Source organism: Eschrichtius robustus, chromosome 16 (genome assembly GCF_028021215.1).
Source record: "Eschrichtius robustus isolate mEscRob2 chromosome 16, mEscRob2.pri, whole genome shotgun sequence".
Taxonomy (NCBI): Eukaryota; Metazoa; Chordata; class Mammalia; order Artiodactyla; family Eschrichtiidae; genus Eschrichtius; species Eschrichtius robustus.
The window spans coordinates 21,895,747-21,920,298 of record NC_090839.1 but is presented as its reverse complement, the minus strand read 5'-3'; the positions used below and the strand labels follow the sequence as shown (position 1 = coordinate 21,920,298).

The window sequence follows — 24,552 nt, the reverse complement described above, 5'->3', positions numbered from 1 at the left end:
TTCTGTGAACCCTACTGTGCTTAGCACATCGTAGATGCTTAGAAAATATCTGTCTATTGAATTGGCCATTGGATGTGCTCAAATCCAATTTTTAAAATAAACCACATCTTTTTCCCACTACTGATTTAATATTGGTAGCAGAAAGAAGCTTCATCTTTGTGTCTGATTGAGCCCATCTTATTATCTTTAAGTTTCTTTTGGTCCATTTCTCTTTAAACCTTTCCAATCTACCTTCATGCCCACTTCCCCACCTGTGTGTGAAATGCTAAAACAATTAACACTACAGAGTTCCAGGAACTTCTCTTCCATGGGCCCTCCGGACTTCCAAGCCTCTTCAGCACAAATACGTTGCAATAAAAAAGCATGGAGGGACCTCCCTGGTGGTCCAGTGGTTAAGATTCCGTGCTCCCAATGCAAGGGGCCCGGCTTCGATCCCTGGTCGGGGAACTAGATCCCTCATGCTGCAACTAAAGATCCCGCATGCCACAACTAAAGATCACGCATGCTGCAGCTAAGACCCAGTGCAGCCAAATAAATAAATAAAGATTAAAAAAAAAAAAAAGCATGGAATTGACCATCTATTGTTGGAGCTCCCACCACTAATAAGCTCTGTTAAACAACATGGACATCATGATTTTTCTGTTAAGATGAAAGCCTCTCTTGTATAACAGCCATCCCTTTCAGTTTTACTGAGTCAAACCAACAAAGAAAGTGAGGCTTAAAAACCAAATGAAATCTTTTTGTGGAATATAGAATTCTTTTCCTAAATGAATAATCCTTTACCACTGTCCCCCTGCCCCCAGTGTGTTTGTCAAGTTTGCACCTGATTCTAAGGAATTTCTTGAAATGGAGAGTAACCTACAGATCACTGTTGTTTGCAAGCTGCCAGAAAACACACACACACATATGTCCTCTGGGCTGGTAAACAAGCTGCTTATCTGCAAGGCAGTGATGAGCCGAGGGCCCCTACCCTCCGGGTACTTGTAGGTGTGGGTAATGTCCTCCCGCTGATCTCTGCCCACGCTCTTTGTGCTGATCTTCTGCCCCACGACCAGGGAGTGGTTGATGGACTTGTGCATGGACCCATCATCCTGCCGGATCCAGTCCACCACGTCAGCGTTGACCTCGGCAAAGACGAAAGGGGCGTCGTACTTGGTGCTCAGGTCGCCCACCTTGATGGCACGAACGGGAACCGGGCCACAGCAGTATGTCCCTGGTTGGGAGTAGGAGGAGGGTAAGATGAGCCTGGGCTGAGGGGAGGGTGGTACCTCCAAAATCTTCCACAATTCAACCACACGTAGCCGAAAACCTACAGACCATATAGCCTTTGACTCAGGGATTCCATTTCTAAAAAGGCAGCATCAGGTAAGAATTAAGAATTGCAGGGGAGGGCTTCCTTGATGGCGCAGTGGTTAAGAATCCACCTGCCAATGCAGGGAACTCGGGTTCGAGCCCTGGTCTGGGAAGATCCCACATGCCGCAGAGCAACTAAGCCCATGCGCCACAACTACTGAGCCTGCACTCTAGAGCCCGCGAGCCACAACTACTGAGCCCACGTGCCACGACTACTGAAGCCCGCGTGTCTAGAGCCCGTGCTCCGCAACAAGAGAAGCCACTGCAATGAGAAGCCCGCGCACCACAACGAAGAGTAGCCCCTGCTTGCCACAACTAGAGAAAGCCTGCGCGCAGCAACGAAGACCCAACACAGCCAAAAAAAAATAAAAACAAATAAATAAATTAAAAAAAAAAAAAAAGAATTGCAGGGAAGGGAGTTCCTTGGTGGTCTAGTGGTTAGGACTCTGTGCTTTCACTGCCAGGGCCCTGGGGTTCAACCCCTGGTTGGGAAACTGAGATCTTACAAGGCATGCAACAAGACAAAAAAAAAAAAAAAAGAATTCCAGGGGACCCTGGAACCCAGCTTCTGGGGTTCAAATCTCAGCTCAGTCTCTTATTAGCTGTGTGACCTTGGAGAAGTCACTTAACTTCTCTGAGTCCTGGCTTCACATGGGGATATTTGTACCTACCTAATGAGGATTGGCAAACACTTATCGCTATGTGTTTGATAAACAGAAATGTATCCCAAGGCACTTAAGGAAATGAGGGAGCCAACTGTAGGCAATACTTTACAAGGGTGTGTGTCTGTCTGGTTTCCTGCCCAGACTGAGAGTAGCAGTCAGTGTCCGACACTGACTCGGGGAGTGTGTGCTAACGAAATGAACAAGAGAGCTAGGTGTTTATCTGGGTGTGGTTTACAACTGCCTCAAACTGGTCACAAATTTAAATGCTGAGGACTAGAGGCTTGGTAGCTATATTACAGTGCGTCCATTTGATGGAATGTGGTAACATTAAATTAAAATTAAAATCACAGAAAACTATCTGATAGAGAAATGCTAATGATATATAGAGAAGTGACAGGGCCAGGATGAAAGGCCATGTGCAGGAAGAGTTCTTAACCTGAGGTCCATGGAACCCCCGAGGCGCAGCAAATAGAATTCAGGAGTTCATAAACTTGGATGGGAAAAAATTACATCATTATTTTCACTTCCTTCGAATGTGAAAGAAGACCAAAAACCACAGTCTTAGGTGCACTTATGACTTGTCACTCATAAGAACCACAGATATTTTTATGTCTCTTTATAGTTGTTACAGATAACTGGAAATATAGATTATGTTCATCTCTACCATGAAATTATGGAACTTATTGACTCTACTAATAAATCTTGTTATATAAAGCATATATTACTATATCACAAATTTATTTTAAAAATTTTGATAACTATATTGCAATGTAATTGAACCCTAGGTGTTATATTGTGTGTATTTAAAATATTATTCTGAGGAAGGCTTCATTTGAAATTATTGGAAGCTGTGTGTGAATGTTAATGAAATTTCTTGGGGGGAAGAGGACAAAGATGCTATTTGACTTTTTTTCTTTGTGCTTCTCCATATTTTCTGTTTTCCACAATGTGCATGAATTACTTTTCAAATTATAAAAGAGGTGTTTTATAAAATATCAATGAGGTCCCCCAACACTCCATGTTCTTTGGAGTCAGCCAGACCTGGGTTAGCACCCCAGCTCTGTCCCTCTCCAGCTGAGGAGCCCCTCTGCTGCGTGGGTCCCCTCCAGCCTCTGTTTCTTCATCTCGGTAATGGGGCCACACCTGCCTACCCACCTTCGCTCTTCTCCTGGGGCGTGGGGTCCAGGGCCTGCCACCCCTCGTATCCCGGCTGCAGGTCAGGCCTGGTCATCCACGACTCCACCCAGCAGTGGAAGTTCCTGTTGGGGAAACAAAACAAAACGTGGACCAGGACTCTCACGCAGACGTTCACGGTCACCTCCTGCGGGCTGTCCACACTCGCCTTGTCCTAAGCTGACCCCAGAACATCCCCCCCGACACTTTGCTCTTCCTCTGGGGGCCCCAGTCGGGTGCTCCCTTCTACACTGGGAGTCCTCAACCCCTCTCCCCTCCTCCTTGCCCCTCTCAGTGGCTCTGCAAGCCCAGCTGACCTGACCTGCTAATTTCTCGACTCTTCCTTCTTTTTCAGCTCACAGGCTCTGCCTGGATTCAGATCCCCCCCCCCCACCCGCCTGGACCACAGCCCCGCCCCCTGCTTCCGATCTGTCCCCACGGTCATCAGCACACCCCTCTCCAGTCTGAAGCCTTTGGAATCAAGACCAGACCCCCAGGCTGGCAGTGCAGACCCCGGACGGTGTGTTCTCCCTGACGCCCTTTCGTGCTCCCTGCATTGACTTTCCTTCCTCTTGGCCTTTGCTCCTGCTGTTCCCCCTCCTGGAGCCTCTCCAAGGCCCGCTTCCTTTTGTCCAAACACTGTTCAACTTTTAAACCCAGTTCAAATGTGACCTTCTCTGAGAAATCGCCCCAAGTTTCCTCTCCAGGGGATCCTTCCCACTGAGCGCCCCCCTCACCAGATCATCTCGCTCTTGTCGCTCTGGATCTCCCCAAACTCGTTGCGGAAGTACTCAATGAGCAGGTTGCTGTTCTGGTCGTGGGCCGAGTTATAGTTGGTCACGACGCGGGTGGGGACGCCGAGGCACCGCAGCACTGGGTCGGGGGACACAGTGGAGAGAGCTTAGGGGGTGAGCTGAGGCCCTAGAGACATCTGCTCCGCTTGGGCCTCCACGTGCCCATCTGTACCCCAGGGAGCACTGCACACTGGTAAGGGTGTGCCATCCCCTTGCCCGGACAATGGCACCCACCTCGCTGGTTGCCCCATGTCCACTCTTTCCCTTTCACATCACAGCTAACAAAAGACTCTAAATGCAAATCTGACATTAACAGTCCTCTGCTAAACCCTCAATGGCTCCCCACAGCCCTCGAGGTCAAGGCCAGACCTCCACCGTGGCCCTTGCCCTGCAGGGTCTGGCCCCTGACCACCTCCTGCACACTTTGCTCCAGCCACACCAGCCTCGCGGCTCCTCCAGCACTCCATGCTGCCAACAGCCCCAGGACACTGGCATATGCTGTTCCCTAGGCCAGGAAGGCCACCCGGCCGGGTTTAGATTACCCCATCATTTGCATTCATAGCAAAACTGGGGATTCCTCATCGTTCCCAATATACAGGTGTGTGAGGGATTCTTTAATTTGTCCTCTGAGGGCAGTGAGCGAGCTGTCTTATTTTATATCCCCAGAGCCCAGCACAGGCCTGGCACAGACTAATTTGTCAAATGGGATGAAGGAGTGGGTGAAGTAGAAAGAAAAGGAGGAAGGGAAGGAAAGAAGGAATGACAGAGATTCAGAGTGAGGAGTGAACAGTGGGGCAAGCAGAAGAGGGAAAGGTCAGGAGCCCTTCCGTTCCAGCCCCAGCTGCTTCGGGCTGTGTGGCCTGAGGCCAGTCCCTTTGCCTCTCTGGGCCTTGTTTCCGCCTCTCTAGCCCGGGGTTCAGGTGCACTGGGACTCCATCGTGGGCCAGGAGGGCCTGCATTTGTGCCTCAGCACAGTTTACAGAGAGCCCGGAGTAACTGGGAAAGGGACTGGTGTTGGAATGATAGGTGACAAAGAGGCAGGATGTCAAGTGGCATCTATAGACCACAGAGGAGGGACGAAGACCCCGGGCACGAATCCTGCCCGAATGGTGATGCTAGGTGCTCCTGACAGAGGGAATTATGGGTGTTTTTCCTCCTTCATTTTTTTATGTTACTTTTTATGTAAAATGTAAAAGTAACATATTCTCAGGGTAAGGTAAAGAAAGTAACATCTAAAAAACGAAGTAAAACAGAAAGGCCTACTAAATATAATCTGTAGGACCTCTGTTCTACTTTTAGTTTTGATTGAGGTTGAGTCTCTGAGACGGGGTGGGGGGGACAGGGATGTGACCTTTGCCCTGTGCCCACCATCAACCAGGGCAAGAGCTTCCCCGATGGCCCTGGATTCTGGCCGGGAGACGTGAGGGCACTGGGAGGAGGAAGGAAGGAGCAGCTGTGACCCTTCACCTCTTGCCTGGTTCCTGTGCCTTTCAACTTGGGTAGAGTCTGGACGCTCTGCTGCCCGTGGCGAGGGCTGATGTCCCAACCCCAGGCCTTGCCCCACCATGTGACAGGCTTCAGAGCACAGACCTGAGGCTTGGGGAGGCCTGTCCCCGCTGCCCAGGGGGCCAGGCTCCACTCCTGTCCCAGGGATGGTGTCCCGGGAGGCCTCATCATCACAGTCTAAGGCCAGGAGGCTGTGCCAGAGCCGGGCCCACCTCGTTCCAAGCCTGGCTGTGCCGCTCACCAGCTGTGCGACCTTGGCCAAGCCACTTCTCTTCCTGTGCCTCCATTTCCTCCTCTAAGAGGAGCTAATAATAGCAGCTTGTCGGGATCTTGTAATGATTCAGAGAGGAATGGGTATGGGCAGTCTGGCCGAACAGAGAAGTGTGTCACTGTGCCCGTCCCTGCAAACATCCATCCAATCACTGTGAGCCGACTTATGGACACAGAGAAAATGCCCCAGGATCCAGCTGAGGAATCCCAGCTGCCCCGGAAACCCACAAACCCCACCTAACTTGAACCAGAGACTGTGCTAAGTGACATCTCCCCGGGTCCTAAGAGCTCCCTGGGACTTGGGTCAGTTACTGCTGTCTCCATTTTACATGTGAGGAAACTGAGGCTTGGAGACACCAGTTCTCTCGCCCAAGTCCTCCCAGGGGTCAGAGGCAGAGCTGTGATTCAACCCGGCCAGTCCGTCTCGAGTCCCTGGGCCGATCCACCATTCGGCTCCCTGCAGAAACCCCGTGACCACGGGGATCAGACGCCCCCTTATTTGACCAAATCTCCCTGGCTCCGTTACACATCAGGCCTGGGAGAAGGCTGCAGGGACCCCAGGCTCACAGAAGCCAAGGGCGGTTCCAGGCCCTCTCACACCCCGCGTGCCGCTCACCAGTGCAGGCCACAGCAGCAAAGACCCAGCACTGGCCATACTTGACGCGCTGGCAGCCGTCATTCTTCCAGCGACGCAGGATGTCCACACTGCCGATCCAGAACATGGGGCTGATGCCATCCCTGTAGTTGTTGTCCCAGCGTCCCAGCAGCACGCCCTGGTCATCGTTGCAGTTGACCTGCAACCAGCGAGAGCGTCAGAGGGACCAAGCCTGGGGAAAGGGTGACGGCTGCACTAGGGTGGGCATGAGTGCCGCACATGGTGAAAAGGCAGGGAAGGGCATTCCAGGTTGAAGGAACAGCAGGTGCAAAGATCCCAAGGTGTGACAGACTGGGAGGTTAGAGATGGCTGGCACCGGAGAGAGAAGAGGGAGGGAGGAGGTAGAGAGGGGTCAAGGTAGCGAGGGCGATGCTGGAGATGTGGATTTGTCCCCGGGATGGCAGGGGAGTGACACGGCGTGATCTGAGTTTTACAAAGACCCCCTCTGGCCCCTGCCCAGATTGTGTCATTTGCCCCCAGACTCCCAGAACCTCGAGAATAAAATGCAGCCTCCTGACCGTGGCCCTGAGGCCTGCACCGTCTGGCCCTGCCCCCTCTGCAGCCCACCTGCGCCCGCCCCTCCCGCTTGTGCTCTGCTCCAGCCATACTGGCCCCCCTTTTGCTCCTCAAACCTGCCACAGCCGTCCCTCCTCAGGGAGCCTTTGCACAAGCTGTCCCCTCTGCCTGGGATGTTCTTCTCCTCCCAGTTACTAAGTCAACTCGGGACTCATCACTCAGGGAGGTCCCCCAGCCCCTTGCTGGGTTTAGGCCCTGTGTTCAGACACTGTCACACATCTGGCCCCTTTGGCGAGTGCATCGTAACTTATGACTGTGCGCTTATGTGATACTGTGATTCCTCCTGTCTCCTCCCACACACACCCTAGAACGGAAGCTCTATGAAGTTAGAGACCATTCATGTCTTACACCTGCTTTTCCCTGGTGCCTAGGATGTGGGTGGCACTTGACGAATACTTGCTGGATGAGTGAGTGAATGAATGAACGAATGGATTGCCTTGAGGGACCACATGGCATTACCCGCATTTGTACCTTGTCTCTCCAAATACAAGGTCTCCTAGCTGGGACTCACCCATCTCCTGGGTCCCCCCCACCATGCCCAGCGTGGGGCCTGGCCTCCATCATCACAGGAAGGGAGGGCCCCTGGGGCGGGCTGGCTACTCACTCACCATGCCACTCACCACCCGGCCCACGTAGACTGGACTGCTGCGGCGGGAGCAGTCGCGGCCAGCGTCCCTCAGGAACTTGGGGTTGACGTCCAAGAGCATCAGGCAGATGTCCAGAATCCCGTCTTCAAACTGTGTCAGAGGAAACAAGGGGAGAATGAGGGAGCTGAGAAGTCACCTCCTCTGGGAAGCCTACCTTGAAGTCCAGCAGCTGTGGGACCCCTCTGCTCTGTCTCACACACCAGATCGGAGGCTCGGAGGCTCGGGCTGGGTCTGTCACATCTCTGTGGTGCCAGCTTTTCCTGGCCCAGGAAAGGGGTGGTGAGGTGGGACAATGACTGAGTGTGTGAGAAAGGGGGAGGGGGTGTGACTGCATCCAGGCTGGGGGATCCTGGGAACTTGGAGTAGAGCCCAGCGTCCCTGGAGTTTCCCTGCCCTCCGAGTCACCTCAGGCCCAGCCACTGCACTCCCCCACCGCCAAGTCTTCACTTCCCTAAAGCCTGACTCACCCTGCAGAGCTGATGAGCCTCCCCTCCTTCCCCACCCCCTCCCCACACACCGTTCGGATTGGAACCAAAGTATAGACTGAAAAGATGTAAATCTAACCTCATCACTCCTGTTTCCACTGCACCCAGAGTAAAATCTAGACTTTTCCCTGTGGCCTGCAAGGCCCATTAAGATCTGTGTCCCATAGAGAACAAACGTATGGACACCAAGGTGGGGAAAGTGGCAGGGGGGCGGAGGAAGGGAGGTGGTGGTGGGATGGCTTGGGAGATTGGGATTGACATATATACACTAATGTGTATGAAATCGATAACTAATAAGAACCTGCTGTATAAAAAATAAATAAAATAAAATTCAAAAAAAAAGAAGATCTGTGTCCCACCCCATCTTTGACCTCATCTCTCACCGCTCTCACCCATACTCATCCTGCTCCAGGCTCACTGCCTCAGGACCTTTGTACTTGCGATTTCCTTTGCTTGGAATGCTCTTCCTGCCTCTCTCCGTGTGACGCACACCTTCTCACCATTGCAACTCAGATGTTATCTTTATCAAAATCTCTCCTTGTCACCTTCCATCGGACCACCCATCTGTCACGTTCAAGGGCTCTCCTGTCTGCCCCCTGCTCCCCGTCTCTGTGGTCTTGTCCCAAACCAGGCCTTATCGCAGGTCTCCCTCCATGACACAGAATAGCCCTCCCTGGCTTGAACCATTCATTTTGTGGCTCCCTATTGCCATCAGCCTGACATTCAGGGCTGTTCACAACCTGAACACTGCTGACTTCTCCCACGTCATCTCCTGGGGCCCCTTCTCATATAAGTGCTCCCCAAACTGTAACATACTTCTTAGGTACAACATAAACTTTCCCACCTCTGAGCTTCGGCTCATGCTGTTCCTTTTGCTTGGAATACCAGGCACCCGCTTCTTCCAAAGCTCAGCTCAAATGCTGCCTACTTCAGGAACTGCCTGATTCCCTTCCTTCCTTTAGGTCTTATCATCCTGGCTAGTGATGACTTCCGGAAGTTTGCAAGGCCATGTCCCACGGCCCCACACAACCTGGACACAGACCAGGAACTCAGAAAATGAAAGGGAGGAGTTGGCTTTGTTCTGTTTCTCAGGGGAGAATACAGAGCCCTGGGAAATAAGAGCCAATTCATTTTTTGATGTATTTTATGCATCACAGTCATATCACCATTTCATTTACATCCCACAGAGGGCTACAGGGTTTCTGCAGTTATTTGGAGGCAGATAGTTTTGCAATTATTATCCCCAATATTCAGAAGAGGAAACTGAGGCCAGAGCCCCAGATCTCAGGGATCATCCTATGATCCCAGGGCAGGACTCTCTAGTCCTGAACATGGACCCTGATCCAGGGGCTGCTAAGAGAAGTCTCAAGGTGAACCCTACCCCAGGAGGCCAACACTCACTAATACATCAGGAGGTTGAAGGGCGAGGGGTGTGATGGTTCTTGCTTCATGAGTTTTCTCAGCAATATCTCAAGAATTTTTATGGGGTGCTGGATAGTAGAGGAAATAAGAGCATTGATTTGGAGAACCAGCCCAGGCTGGCCTGCTGAAAGAGGAGGAATCACATGGTACAGTGATGAGCCAACCAGCTGAGGTCAGGCAAGCCCAACCTAGACAGTCATGTCCTGGTTGGCCCACAGATTTATGAGAAATAATGAATGATTGTTTTTTCAAGCCTCCAATTTTTGGACTTGTTTGTTAGTCAGCAGTAGCTAGCTGATACAACAGTGATTCTCAAAGTATCACTGGATCAATACCATCAGCATCACCTGAGAACTTGTTAAAAATGCAAATTCTTAGCCCACACCCAGATCTACTGTATCAGAAACTAGGGATGGGACCCAGGAACCTGTGTTTTAACCCATTTTTTTAGGTGATTCTGACATATATTCGAGTTTGTGAACCACTGATCTAGATAATGGTTTAAAGCCCCTCTCAGCACATGCCTAGCATATCGTAAGCTTTCTCGAATGCTGCCCATTACTTTGATATATGGCCTTGAATGTTCCCCTTCTCCCTCACGGAGCACCTGCCAGCCCCACAACTCTCAAAGGCCCTCCTATTCTTTCCCACCTTGAATCCAGAGCTGCTGCTCCCACAGTGGATAGGGCCACCCTTTGCTGTGTGACCTCAGGCTTGGCCTGGGCCCTCTCTGAGCCTCTAGCCATTTCAGGGCCCTTGAATCTTTGACAGCATGGCGTGGGTGACTCAGACCTGCTCACACTTCTGACTTTGATTTTGATTGTCTCAGACTCAGGACCCAGCACACAGTGGGCCTAAGATGGTTGGGAGGGGCAGGGTGTGGCCTTACCTGCCCAAAATTCCATGGTATGCTCTTGATGAACTTGGCTGAGCCCTGGTAGATGAAGCCCTGTTGGGTGAGGACGTACTCCCGCCGCTCCTCATCTGAGTCCAGGTACACAGCGTCCGCTGTGGGTGAAAAGGAAAGGGCCTCCACTCTAGGTCTGGCAAGGCCCAGGTTCCCCACAGACATGGCAGCCGGGGTGCCAACTCCCCAGGGCCAGGTCAGTTTCTCAGAGGCCTTTCTCTCTTTTAATCAGAAAAACTAATCATTAATTAATAATCCCCCCCCCAAAAAAAGTAAAAAAAAAAAAAAAATTAATAATCCCACATCGGTGAGATAAGGTATTATCAGTGACAACAATGTCTGTCTTTTATCCAACACTTGCCACGTGCCAGGACCCATGATAAATGTATGACATATATTAACTTGTTTAATCTCTATAAAAGCCCCATGTGGAAGGGATCCTTGGAAATCCCATTTTACAGATGGCAAAACTGAGGCTCAAGAATATATTACAGATGGGAAAACTGATGCCAAAACAAGAGACAGAGGCACACTCGCTGGGCCACGAGTCAGGAACCCCCTAGCTCTGAGTCTCCTTTGCTGTGTGACCCTGGGCAGGTCACTTCTTCTCCTGCCACCTGACTGTGTTCCCTAAGAGTAAAATGTGATCCGAGATCTGAAAGGTGCTTTGCAAGCTAAAGCCCTGAGCCAGTGCGAGGAAGAAGCATCATTCAGGTGGAGAGAAAGCCGAGAAAGGGTCACTGCAGCTCAGGGGAGGAGGGTCCTTGTCCAGCTTGGCGGTCAGCTGGCATCTGAAGGTTGCCTGGATGACATTCTAAGCAGAGGACCAGAGAGAGCAGAGGTGCGCCTGCTGGAAAACGCAGGGCACTTAGTTCCCTGTGGCTAGCGACGACAGAAAAGGACCTGGGGCGGTGGGGCCAGATGACAGGAAGGCAAAGGTTAGCCTGGCCTTTCTAATCCTCACTTCACAAGTGAGGAAATTGAGGCTGGGAAGGGGAAATCCAGAGGTATGACTTTGGTCGGCTCTGGGCATTTTTGCCTCCGTGGGCTCCTTCCTCCACAAAAAAATAAAAAACCAAAAATATATTTTATGACTGCATTGGTATAATGATGAACATATTAATATTATATGTTAAAATACATTCTCTGGCCTGAACATTCATTTTGTTTCTTCTGATTTTAAAAGAAATTAACACATTTTCATGGGTCCCTAAAAGTATGGCGGGCCCAGGCAGCGTGCCTACTGAAATCAGCTTGGGGAAACATGTCCAGTGCCTGGGATGCAGCTGCCCGGCCCCTCAGACCCCTGGGCTCCTCTACAGCGACCAGCAACCTTACAGCTTGGAGGAAGCAAATGTGAAAGTGGCTGGGTGTCTTTTGCATCCTGCCCTGTGGCTCTAAAGATTGCGCAATAAACATCAGCCTTCAGATAAATGAACTATGTGGCTGTAAATCAGCGGGCAGCGTGGCAGGAAGAATTTAAGAGAAGGAAAAGCCCACGGTACTTTCACATCCAGTGAAAGTGTCAGCACATGTTGAATTGTCCCCACCGCAGCCCAGGAAGCCGGGACTATGTCCCCGCTCAGGTCTCTAGCTGGTAAAGGTGGAGGCCTTGGGGCCGCTAGATCCCGATCCCGATCCCGACCATGTTGGAGCTCAGGGACGGGAGGCCCCTAGGTCACGGGCAGATCCCCCCTCCCCCCAGAGGGAGAGCAGTTTCCTTCCCTAGTGCACCCACCCCCACTGAGCCCAACTTCCCGCCTCCGCATCACCAGTTCCTGGCCTGGGATGTGGGTCCCTTTAGTCACTGTGCTGCTTGGCTGACTGTCAGCCCAACCCTCCAGACAGGGATGAGCCAAGGCCACAGGAAGGGGACATCCCCCAGACCCTCACTCCCCATTCCTGAACTCTGAAACCCCACGGTGTTGGGGTCAGGGAGGGGCACTGCCACGTTCCTGCCCTGCGGGCAGGGTTGCCAACTAGCTGTAAGTTCACATTGACTAAAATCAAAATGAGTGGACAGTGGGTCCAGCAAGGCCACTTCTGTCCTGAGAAACCATTCCGTGTGGCCACAGGGCATGTGATCAAGGGTGCTCCTCCCTCTGATAAGCCACAGGGGACCAACTCATGCTTGTGGGTGGGAGCCTGACTAATGAACCATCCACCCGGCAAGACCCAGGGCACTCCCAGCTCTTAAAAAGGATGAGCAGATGTCTGCAGCCTGATGCGGAAAGAGCCTCAAGATGTACAGTAGAGGAAGAAGAAAACCAACCCAAGTTGTAGGCTGATGTATATGGTAAGATTCTTTTATGTTTAAGAAAGACGGGGAAACCCATAAGGCAGTGAGGTCTTGTACAACATGATGAATGTAATTAACACTGCTGTATGTTACATATGAAAGTTCTTAAGAGAATAAATCCTAAAAGTTCTCAATACAAGGAAAATTTTTTTCTATTTCTTTAATTTTGTATCTATATGAGATGATGGATGTTCATTAAACTTGTGATAATCATTTCACGATGTACGTAAGTCAGATCACTATGCTGCACACCTGAAGCTTATACAGTGCTGAATGTCAATTACATCTCAATAAAACTGGAAGAAAAAAAAATACAGCGACGTCTCCAGGCACATACATTGGAATCTAAGGAGATAAACCCCCCAAAGACATCTAATAATGCTGTTTCCCAAGGAAGAGAGTCAAGGGGGGGTTGTCTCTCTGTAGTGCTTGAAGCTTTTATAAAGAGGGTGTTCTCATGTCTTACTGTTATAATTAGAAATAAAAGCCAAAGTATGTAAAAGAGAAAATAAAAAAAATCTTTCTGTTCAAATAAAATGCCCCAAAATGGAGAAAAAATAAAGAAAGAAAGAAAGCAGTGGCCTAAGTAGGAAGCTGGTTGTCTTGATGCTGGAGAGGCCAGAATTTCTGCCCTGGGCCCGGGCTTTGAGGAGGGACAGCCCATTCCCAGGCTGGGCCCGCCCACAAGGCCCCTCTCTCTGCTGGGCTACGTAGGAGCAGGAAGGAAAGAGAGCCCACTGTCTTGTAAGTCACATGCGGAAACTGAGGCCTGGGAAGGCCTGTGGCGCCCCCCTGTCTCCTCCCATCTGCTCAAGACAGACTCAGCCCTCTCCCTGACTCTCTAGTTTTGTCCAGCATCGCCCACTTGCTTCTTGAAGGACCTGCCTAAAGCCACTTATCTCTGAGCCTCAGTTTACCGTCTGTAAAACGAGGATGCTAACCTCTGCCCCTGGGGATTGTTGAGAGACATCATTGAAAGAGCGTGTAAGGAGGCACTTAGGTGACCAAACTGCTCCTGCCCACCTCTCCTGGGTACCCCGCCCCTCCACCTCCCTGTTTCCCTTCCCCAAGCCAGTCTGGTGGGATTTAAAGCAGATCCCCACGAAAGACAACCAGGCATAAAGCCACGGCCCTGGGCATCCACTGGGCAGCCCTTTCCTGAACGGGGCTTCTGAACCCGGGCCACCTCCAGGCCCAGCTCACAGTGCCAGGGCCTCAGACACGGGGTGAGATCCCTTGGTAGCTACGTAGGCTGGGGCAAGTCATTTTGCTTCCGCGAGCCTGTCTCCTCCTCTGTAAATGGGAATAATGAGCTCTGACATCACAAGGTCTTTGGGAGGCTGGAGCACGGAACTGTATACAGTAGGCCTCACTCAATTCACTTGGATGTCTCTTCCGCCCCATCCCCCCACCCTCAGTGGTTCCCATGGGTGGATCCAGCCCTGCCCATCTCCCCACCCCGCCCGCGGATGAAGCGCAGCTCACCTGGGCACCAGGCATTGAAGAGCAGGGTGAAGTGACCCAGCACGAAGCTGGAGCCCTGGTAGCCAGTGGAGGCCTCCAGGCTGAGGCGGTACAGGCCGATGGGGGAGCTGGCTGGGCTGCTGAGCTGCAGCGAGAGGGCACTGTCCTGCTGGTCCACCACCGTGGCCGCCCAGGCACCCTCCTCCACAGTATCGGACAGCCCGAAGCGGGCCTTGGTCCCGGCATCCTCGCTGGGGGCTGGGCCTGCAGAGGGAGAAAGCAGGGGCCGTGAGCCAGGGGTGGTGAGGAAGGGTGAGAGCCAGGGCTGGCAGGAGCAGAGCACATGTCTGGGGTCCCCTGGGCCTGGGTTTGAGGCCTAGTTCTGTCACTAACCATTGAGGGAACTTTGGCGACAGGTTTCATCTCTCTGAGCCTCAGCTTCTTCATCTGTAAAATGGGGATCAGACCCCAAAATGTGCAGGATGGTTTTGTGGGAATACATGAAAAGCTGCAGGCACACAGCACGTCCTCAATCTCCTGGGAGATTCCTCCTGGGAGAGGGGACAGTGTGGCCTGGGACAGGGTCACAGTCACACTGTTCTGGACTGGCGCGACTTTGGGGAAGACCATTCTCTTCTCTGGGCTCAGTCTGCCCATCTGTAACATGGACAGGAATTAGTCAAGATACTCCCCGAAGGTCCTCCTCTCCTGCCTAAATCCTTTAACTTTCAGAAAAAGAAGCCGAGGCTCTGAGTAGAACGGGACCTTGGTCCTCTGATGTCCCCAGTGGGGCCTGTCTGAAAGCCTGCTTGCTCTTGGCTAGCAGAGGGTGCTGGCCAATGCAGGTCTAGGTGTCTATCTCCCAAGAGCCCCTCCAACTTTTTGCCTCTGTATCTCCATAGGCAGTCACGAAGAGCCAGAACTATCCCTCACCTCCCTACAGCCTTTTACACTTTACAAAGCACCTTGGCACTTCCTGCTTCCCCCAAGACCCCTTGGGGAGGGAAATTGAGGCTCAGAGAGAAGGGCTCTCCCAAGAACATCCCAGGGGTCTGCGGCAAAGCTAACAGCCGAGTCCACATCTCTAGGCCCTGGGTTGCCCCCCATGGTGCCTCTCATTCCCAAAAGGGATGCTCCCTAGTGGGGGGGTTTCAGGGCTCAGTGTGGTGACAGCCTGCCTTGAACTGGCTCTTTTTCAGGTGGAGGGCAGGGCCTAGCCCATGCAGGCAGGTCTGAGTCATGGGGAGGGTGAGGGGGGCTGGTCACCCTTTCTGGACTTGGACGGCGGAGAGAAGAAACAAAACCTTCTCTGCCTGGTTGGGTGGCTGCTCGGGAGGGTTTCTGTTTATTCTTGCATCTCCCTCCCTGCAGCTCTGCCCTCCCACTACTGACAATATGGGGGCCTGCTCACTGAAGGGCTACCTGCCAGCCCCACCCACTCCCAGGTCCAAATATAAATATGAACTAACAGGCATGACACAGGCCTCTGGGGCCCTGTCTGAGTGCCAGGAGCCAGCTGTAAGCCTTTAAATGCTCCCTGTCTTCCAGAGTCAGTATTTAGGGGAGAAGTTGGGCAGCACTGGGGCCCGAGAGCCAGCCTAGGTCTGGTTCCACCACTTAGACCCTGAGTGCTGTGTGACCTGGGCTAAGTCACCAGGCCTCTCTGATCTGCGATTTTCTCATCAAAGAAGAAAACAGGCTTAGACTTCATGCCTGGAAAGGTTCGACTCCAGGTCTGAAACTGGCTCTGTGACCTTGGACAAGCTATTTAGCTTCTCTGTGCCTCAGTTTCCTTATCTGTACAATGAGGTCAATTGCAGTACCTCCTCATAAGGTCATTGTGAGGCTCAAAGAAGGTGACCCTTGTAAAGCACATTGCAAGATGCCTGGCACATAGTAAGTGCTCAATAAATAATAGTTATTATTTATTATTGTCACTACCACCTTCTAATGCTGTTTAGAGGAACCAGTGAGAGTTTAAAGCAGTGACTAGCACATGGTAATTATGCAGTAAATATGAGCTATCCCCAGTGTCATCCAAAGAGACCATTACAAATCAGAGTTCTCGGGCCAAATAACAGATTTTGAGACTGGAGTGGAATGCAGTAAGTGTCTGGTTCATTTGAATCACTTCATAGATACAGAAACTGAGACCGAAAGGGGTAAAGTTGGGGTGACTATACGTCCCAGTTTTCCCAGGATAGTCCCATTTTATGCCTGTGGTCCCAGCATAATTCTTTTTTTTTTTTTTTAACATCTTTATTGGAGTATAATTGCTTTACAATGGTGTGTTAGTTTCTGCTTTATAACGAAGTGAATCAGCTATACATATACATAAATCCCCATATCTCCTCCCTCTCGCAGCATAATTTTTTTTTTTTTCAGCATAATTCTTAATGGCACCCCTTTCATTCTCAGAAAAGACTCTGTTTGGATGATCAATGATCTGGTCTCCATGGTAATGGTCTGGGCCAGGTACCATAGCCACCGTCACTATTGATACACCACCCTCGGGGACAGGCCAGGAAACACATTTCCCTTTCTCTCTGTCCCGCGGCAGCCGTGTACATACACGCACTTACACACCCCTTTCTTCTGAGGGGTCCTGGTGGAGGAGATGAGGACGGGCTGTCCCCTGGCCCCAGTGCTGCTCACATAAGCTGGCTTAGAAAACTCCTTGGCTGCGGTTCCACACGGTACTCTTTGTGGGGCTAGAGGCGCCGCAGAGACCCCTCTGGGTAAATGACCCTGGAGACCTGAGGGGTCCTGGCCACTACCCCGACCATGGCAGTGAGGGGCTGGGTGGGGTGGATGAGGGGAACCTTCCAGAGTCAAGCCTTCTATTAGCTGCATAAGGATTCTTTTCACTGCTTCAGTCTGACCCCACTCTCACCCGACCCACCCTCCCAACCCTGGCCCGCCTTGCGGGGAAGCAGAGCTTTATTCCTTAACAAGGATGGTGCTTGTCCGCTGTGGTCTGTACCCCACAGCAGAGCCTGTCCGGCCTCGAACTGTCAGGGTGAAATGCATGGCATCTGGGCATGGGTGGGGTCAGGTCACACACCCCATTTGCTGAGCGACCTTCGCCAGCTCTCTCCCCTCTCTGGGCCTCAGTTTCCCTGAAGAGGTAGGACAGGCTGATCATAAGCTAGAATGTTCCAACACTAGGGCAGGGTGCCCAGGCCAGGCCCAGGGTCGGGGGCTGACCAAAGCCAGGCCTCAAGGCAGAAGGCCCCGCTTCCTGGTATTGTTTCTCAGCTTCCCCAGCCCACAGGAAGGTCTTGGTAGCCCAGACAGGGAGGCTGAGTGCACCCAGAGATACAGTGTCTTCTGTGGCTGCCCCGGGGGCTGTGGACGTTACCAGGGCAGGTTGGCTATGGTTTGAGATAAGTTGGCAGAGACTGGAGAACAGAGATTAGTTGCTGGGGTAAGAAGGTCAGCTGCCTGCCTCCCCCGTGGTCCCAACCCTGAACTTGGGGCCTCATGACCTAGTGTCAGGCTGCCTAGACAAATGGAGAAGGAGAAAGAAATTCGGACACCTTGAAAGTGAAAGAAGGAAAACAAGGTGGGAAATACCCAAGCTGGCAGTTCGTCGACCATCCATTTCACAGAGGAACAAACTGAGGCCGGCAGGCACTTGTGGTGAACAAGTAAATGTCCCTGCTCTCAGATCACTCTGGGGTCAGGGTTTCAATCCTGCTGTGTCCCTAACTTACTGTGTGACCTGGGCAAGTAACTTGACCTTTCTGAGCCTCAGAGTTCTCATCTGTAAGATGGGTGCTAGTTACGCTTCCAGAACAGAAGGATTCAGGATGAGTATGCATACACCATAGATGTGATTTTCATCAAGCCAAGCCTGACACTTCTCAGGGCACCACACCCAGCCCTTAACTGCCATGGATTCAGCCTTCCACTTTACAGAGGGGGAAACTGAGGCTGGAAAGATCAGAGACTTGCAGGAGGCCCCTCAGATTTATTGGAAGAACCCCAAGGATGCTGGGTATGTGTGTGGGGGGGTGCCCGGGCTAGTAGGTGTGTTCCTGCCAGAAGAGAAGGGGGAGGGAGGAAAGGGATGAAGGGGATATCCGTGGCCGGTCTGCAGGCGCTGTGATAAGCTTTATCAAACGGCCTCCCAGGTAGTATGGGCCTCAGCCTGCTTGCTCTCTGGCCTCAGAGACCTCAGAAAGAGCTAGAGCTCACCTTTCCCACCCTTGGGCCAGAGTCCCAGCCAGGCGGCCCCTCTCTGACCTCAAGGGAGTGGTTCCCATCAGAAGCCAAACCCAGGGATTTGGCATTTAAGGCCACTTTCCTGGGAATAGCAAAGAAGACTGGACACTGGGCATCTGGGGACGGGGTGGTTGGGGCCTCAATGTCCCTTCATCCATCACTGGAGTCCCTGGAGCAAGACCAGCAAACAGCTGCTAACGTCTGCAGAGCACTCCCTCATGTCAGGCCCTTCTCACCTAACGACCTTCCACCAGGAGTGCTTTACCTCAGAGAGGCTAAGCAACTTGCCCAAGGTCACACAGCGGGTAGGCAGTCTGGTCCACACCAGAACCCAGGTCTGTCTGTCCAGCCCCTGAGCCCGAGGCAGCTTCCCAAGGCTTAGAGATAGAACTAGGGGAACATAAAACTGCCCACTCAGAGGGCTGGAGCCAGCTGGGGTTCTCTCCACCAACCAGACCCCCTTTGGGCCTGATCCCAGAGGCTCCGTCAGGTTGCGTGGGTTTGCGGGGGCAGCTGTTGATAAGAATTGGGAAGTTGTTTTGATGTGGGAAAAGGCAGGCAGGACCTTGATGGACCTGTGTGGCGGCAAACCTCCTCCTCAACCCTGGTGACAACAGGTGGTCAGGAACCCAGGCATCCAGAAGCACAGACTTATCTACAAGACTGAGTGGCCTGCGGAGACATCTCTGCGCTCTCTGGCCTCAGTTCCCTCATCTGTAAAATGGGGTATGACTGCTGGGAATTTCTCAGGGGGCGAAGAGGAACGGCGTCACCTGTCCCATGGTCTGTCAGGGGACAACGAAATCACAGAACAGGGAGGTGCGGGCGTGGGACTCACCGGTCACGGCACAGAAGGTGAGGCTGTCCATGCCAGCCTCGTAGTTTCGGCCCTCGAAGTGCAGCGTCAGCCAGAAGGGCTGGCCCCGTCGCACCACCAGCTTCTCCCTGCACAGGTCAGCTGTGTGGTGGTCACGGCCATTGGCTTCCAGCTCCAGGTCACATCTCTCCAGAACAAGATCTGTGGAGACAGTGAGGGGCTTGAGCCGTGGTTCCATCCCTCAGCCAGCTGTGAGCCCTGAGCTCCCTGGACGTGACGGGTTCAGGGCGCCCCCGGGAGCCAGCCTTCCCAATCCCCACCCGCCCTGTCACCCAGGGGCTAAATGGGCCTGAATCTCCCCAACTCTTTTTTTTTTTTGGCCGTGCTGCGCAGCTTGCAGGATCTTAGTTCCCCGACCAGGGATCGAACCTGGGCCCACTGCAGTGGAAGCCCGGAGTCCTAACCACTGGACCGACGGGGAATTCCCTCCCCAGCTCTTAATCACAGGTTGCGCGCACTGTGGCAAGTGGGGAAGGCTTTGCACCTCCCAGCCGTGGGCCCTCAGGCAACTCAGCTTTTCTGGGCCTCACTTTTCCCCGTGTGTCCACAAGTGGGGACAGCAGGACCCACCTAACAGGGCTGTGGTGAGCCACTTAGCCCGGTGCCTGGCACATAATAAATGCCTACTAAACACGAGCTAGTCTATTATGATTGGAGGGCTCTTTTGGTAAAAAGGGGGGTGGTATTCGGTATCGATTAGTTACACAGGCTTTGCTTTTAGGTTCAATTTTCCAATTTCCAGAAAATACAGAGGACTGAGGAAGATGTAAACACAGAACCAGGAAGCCATCAACAAAATACATACTCTGGGAAACTATAGGTAAAGTGTTCGGTTTCTTTAACCAAGAAATTGCCAAAAAAAAAAAAAAAAAGAAAAGACAAGAAAAAAAAGTTGAAGGGATAACCTATAGACTAAGAGAAACCCAAAACACATTACAACCCACTGTGCTGTGTGACCCTTATTTGGATTTCGATTTTAAAAACTACTTATTACATGCATGAGGCAATTAGAAATTTGAATACTGATGTATAATGGTGATATTAAGGAATTTTTAATTTGTTTATGTCTAAAAAGAAGTCCTTATTCTTTGGAAAGATATATTGAAATATTTGCAGATGAAATGATGTGCTGCCTGGGATTTGTTTCCAAATAATGGGTTGGGGGGTGTGAGGGCAGGAGGCAACAGTAGCCATAAGTTGGTGGTAGTTGGGACCAGGTGACGAGAACATAGGCTTTTATTCTACTCTTCTCTCTACTTTTATGTATGTTCAGTATTCTCCATAATAAAATTTTTTTTTCAATAACAGAGGTTTTGGAGTCTTCTGGACCTGAGTTTTAGTTCTGCTGTTCTGCTGTGTGATCCCGGGGAAGGTGTCTCTCCCTCTCTGTGCCTCCTTTTCTGAAGCGTCAAAGGGCTGCTGTGAGGTCTAGCAGAGGACACCCTTTCCCCAGGGCCGAGCCCAGGGCAAAAGTTTGATATGTGAAAGTTCTCTTTTCCCATATTTTCAGAGGGAGCTGAAGACCAGGGGAGGGATTGGGGTGATGGGAGAGTGAGGGTCAAATCTCATAAACCTTGGCAAGCTCAATCTGACCTAATCAAGGTCAAGATTAGGGGGACCGTAGGGTGAGAGGAGTGGGCAAGGGAGATGCTCAGAACTATTGGACCCTTAAGAATATGTGGTCCCACTGAGGCCCAGGGGCAGGGATTTGCCAAAGTCACCCAGCAAGTGGGTCCTTCCACAGGGACATACATGCAGGTCTCCTCCCTCCCGCCATGGAATATCCCCCAAATGAGGCGCAAACAAATTGCCCAGTAACTGCCGAGGGCTTTGACATGGATTATCTCCACTTAAACCTCACAACTACCCACCTACACAGCTACTATCACTATCTTCACTTTGTAGACAAAGACATCACATGGCCCCAGGTCTCATGGCAAGCACAAGCTGAAGCTTTGGGGTTTGAATCCAGGGCTGTAGATTCGGGAGCCCACACTGGTAACCACCTCGCTCACAGCTCAGGATTTGTTGTCCATCCCCCGCCCCCCTCCACTCCTCCCATTCCCCGCCCACATCCTGTGTTGTTTCAAGCCTAGGAGGAGACCTGGGGGAAGTTGAGGCCCCTGCAATCACAGCAAGAGAGACCTCCGCTAGCCACAAGGAAGAACTTCCTGCTGGCCTGCTGGGGTGAAGAAACACTGTTTTGGGAAACTTCAACTCCAGAGAGCTTAAGCAAGAAAGAGGCCACTGTTGTCCCCCTAGGAGACCTTAGAGAGATGGTCAGTCCCTGGTCTAGGGCAGATGCAGCGCTTTCTCACTCTATTGTGTGAAGAAAGATTTCCAGAAATCATGCCCAGCTCTAGAGGTGCAGAAACACTGGGGTCTAGGATCTTAGGATTTCTGCACTGAGAAAGGACCCGAGGTCTTCCAGGCCACCGGGACCCCTGTAGGAAGTGGCCACTCTGGCAATGGGGCAGGGGGCTCATCATAATTGGCATCTCTAGAGTCCCCCAGGTCTACTGAGCCCCACTCTTGGGGACAGGGTGGGAAACTGCATGGGGCACAAGTGGCCACCTAGGTGACGCGTCACAGCCAGCCCTGAGCTGGCTTTCGATCGCATGTGTTGGGGAGCTGGGTCCCAGAGAGGGACAAAGATGGCCCGAGATCACACAGCAGGTCAGGCACGTCGGTGGTTCCTCCTGCTTGTTCCTGCCCCACGTGCTCCGAGTCCCTCTCCATGTTCCCTCTGCCCACCCTCCTTCCTGGGGGCTGCAGAGGTGGTACAGAGGCCACCTCCAAATGGACTTGACCCAAGAGTCAGCCAGGATGCTGAGTCCAGCAGCATTAGTACAGGCGCATCCCCCATCGTAGAAATCCCTCCTCTGAAATGGTAGCCCTGCCCGTGTGTGTGTGTGTGTGTGTGTGTGTGTGTGTGTGTGTGTGTGTGTGTGTGTGTGTATAGGAAATGAACTGAGCCCCTTCTCCAGTCCCCTCACAGATGTACCGAGGACTGGCATTACTGTCCATGTTTTACAGGAGGGGAAACTGAGACTCAACCAGTGGCCAAGGACCAGGGTTGCAGAACTTGAGGGCAGGGAGGGACCTAGGAGAGCAAATCTGCTCTCAGGCCTCTCCCCCATAGGATGCTGGGAGCTCCTCTCTGGCCCCCGAGGCCAAGGAGACAGCCAGGCTTGGGTTACACATCACCATGGACTAACCAAAACTAAATACGTGAGTCCAGGCCAGCACCCTCTGTACAGCTTCACGCCTGGCACGCAGCAGGGAGGCAGCTCCCACTAACTGAAGGAGGACAAGTGACAGTGGTCTGCTAACACAGTACTTTACCGTTCATAGCACGCCTTCGCGTTCCATTGCCTCATCTGATCCAGGAAGGCAGAGGTTAATGACTATGCCCTGGGGATGGGCAAGCTGAGGCCCCAGGCAGAGCCAGGACTGGGAGCCAAGCACCTGTCACCCAGCCCAGCCCACATGTTGAGCTCCAAATCGGGGACTTAGGGATTGAGCCCAGCCCGGTCCTGACCCCCACTGCACCGGTGGGACCACAGAGACCAGGTAAGGATGGCTGGACCCGGGGCCCCTGAGCGGTCGCAGAGGCGCTGACCCTGATACTCACCCTCGGCCATGGTCGGGTGGTGGCTGTGCTCCTCAGACCGGTGGCAGGACTTTGCAAGTGCAGACCACTAGCGACCGGCGATGCAGAGGCTGAGACCGACGGTGAACTTATAGCCCGCTTAGGGGCGGGCTAGGGGCGGGGCCTCGCGGGAAGGCGGGGACCTGGCGGGGCGGCGGTGCCCTGTCTGGGTCCACGCTCCTCTCCACCAGCCGGCTGGGGCGCACCCGGGGGTCAGGAGACGAGGGAGGAAGTGAAGGTTGGGCAAGGGCGCCCCCTGGGGAAACAACGCAGGGCTGGGACGGCAGCCACGGGGACACACAGACCGGGACACCCAGACACACCTGGATACACAGAGTCAGATCTTGGGTAACAGAGACACCTGGATACAGAAACACACACACAGATACAGACACACAATTGCACCAGGATACACAGGCATACTTGGATACACAGACATGGACCCCCAGTCAGGTCAGACCCGGGATCAAGAAGACACACACCGTCAGATAAAGATACATATGGAGCAGACACAGACACACAATCAGGGACGTAGGGTTGTGGACGCACAGAGACACAGACACACTGTGACAGATACGGCAAATAAACCTGGACACACAGACACGGTGACACGGACAGAAAATCAGATTAAAATCAGAGACATGCCTGTACATAGACACAGCCAGACACACACGGACAGGTACCCACCAAGAGCCACACACAAATAAGCAGGTGTCCGGATGCACCCAGCTCACAGACACACAGACCACACACCACCAGAGGTGGACACAAAATCAGATTGGGGCACTTACAGACACACAAAGGTGCAGATACTGGGAGACGGACACACAGACAGACATGGCCTCACGTACAGACATGCAGACACACCCACAAAGAGAGACACAACACACCTGTCTCTGTCGCAAAATCCAGAGACATCCCTCTATCTCATCCATCCCTCTATCCATCTAATGGTCCATCCATCTAATCATTCATTCATCCATCTACTCACCCATCCATCCATCCATCCATCCATCCATCCATCCACTTACCCCTCCCCGACTCCCTCCTTCTACTGATGATGTTCCTTCAGGTCCAGCCTGTGCCAGAAGGAAACAAAACCAACGTCCCAGGGACTCAACCTCTGACCTCTCACTCCTAGCACCCTAGTGGGTGGGGGGATCACCCATTCTTCTCCCTCTGGTCCCCCAGCCTCCTATGGTTCTTACCCACCACAAGTCCTGAACAGGGAGGGTCCTTGGAGAGGCAGGGGCCTGTGAGCCTCCTCCAGCCCTTTTTCCAGAATAAGTTCCATATCTATTGATGGATTTAGGCTACAAAATTGGCCCCAGTTTCCATTCCTGTGTGACACAGTGCAGGGAACAAACCTGTGTTGTTTTAGTAGATGTGTGTCCCTGAGTCAAATGGACCCTGCCTGAGGTCTTAGCGAACAAACTTACAACAGTTTTGGGCCCTGCTGACCCATAAGATAGCCCAATGGGTGAACCTTGTCATTGCCCCATCTTATAGATTGTTGTAGAAACTGTTCCCTACAGCTAGCGAGAGCTCAAAGGAAGGAGTGGGGTGCACGAACATCAGTC

The 24,552-nt window shown here is 52.3% G+C and overlaps 1 protein-coding gene across 1 annotated transcript in view; it reads right to left on the bottom strand.

The window, feature by feature from the left end:
* Positions 1-23,019, bottom strand: part of TGM2 (transglutaminase 2) — a 32,258-nt gene extending 9,239 nt beyond the window's left edge. The window contains exons 1-9 of the mRNA XM_068524390.1: positions 22,955-23,019; positions 19,282-19,461; positions 14,238-14,480; positions 10,436-10,554; positions 7,601-7,729; positions 6,378-6,555; positions 3,929-4,064; positions 3,174-3,277; positions 971-1,213 (exon numbers count right to left, since the gene is read on the bottom strand). Of these exons, the coding sequence (XP_068380491.1) occupies positions 971-1,213; positions 3,174-3,277; positions 3,929-4,064; positions 6,378-6,555; positions 7,601-7,729; positions 10,436-10,554; positions 14,238-14,480; positions 19,282-19,461; positions 22,955-22,964 (1,342 nt within the window). The 5' untranslated portion in view covers positions 22,965-23,019. The remainder of the gene's footprint in view (positions 1-970; positions 1,214-3,173; positions 3,278-3,928; positions 4,065-6,377; positions 6,556-7,600; positions 7,730-10,435; positions 10,555-14,237; positions 14,481-19,281; positions 19,462-22,954) is intronic.
* Between the last annotated feature and the right edge of the window lie 1,533 nt (positions 23,020-24,552).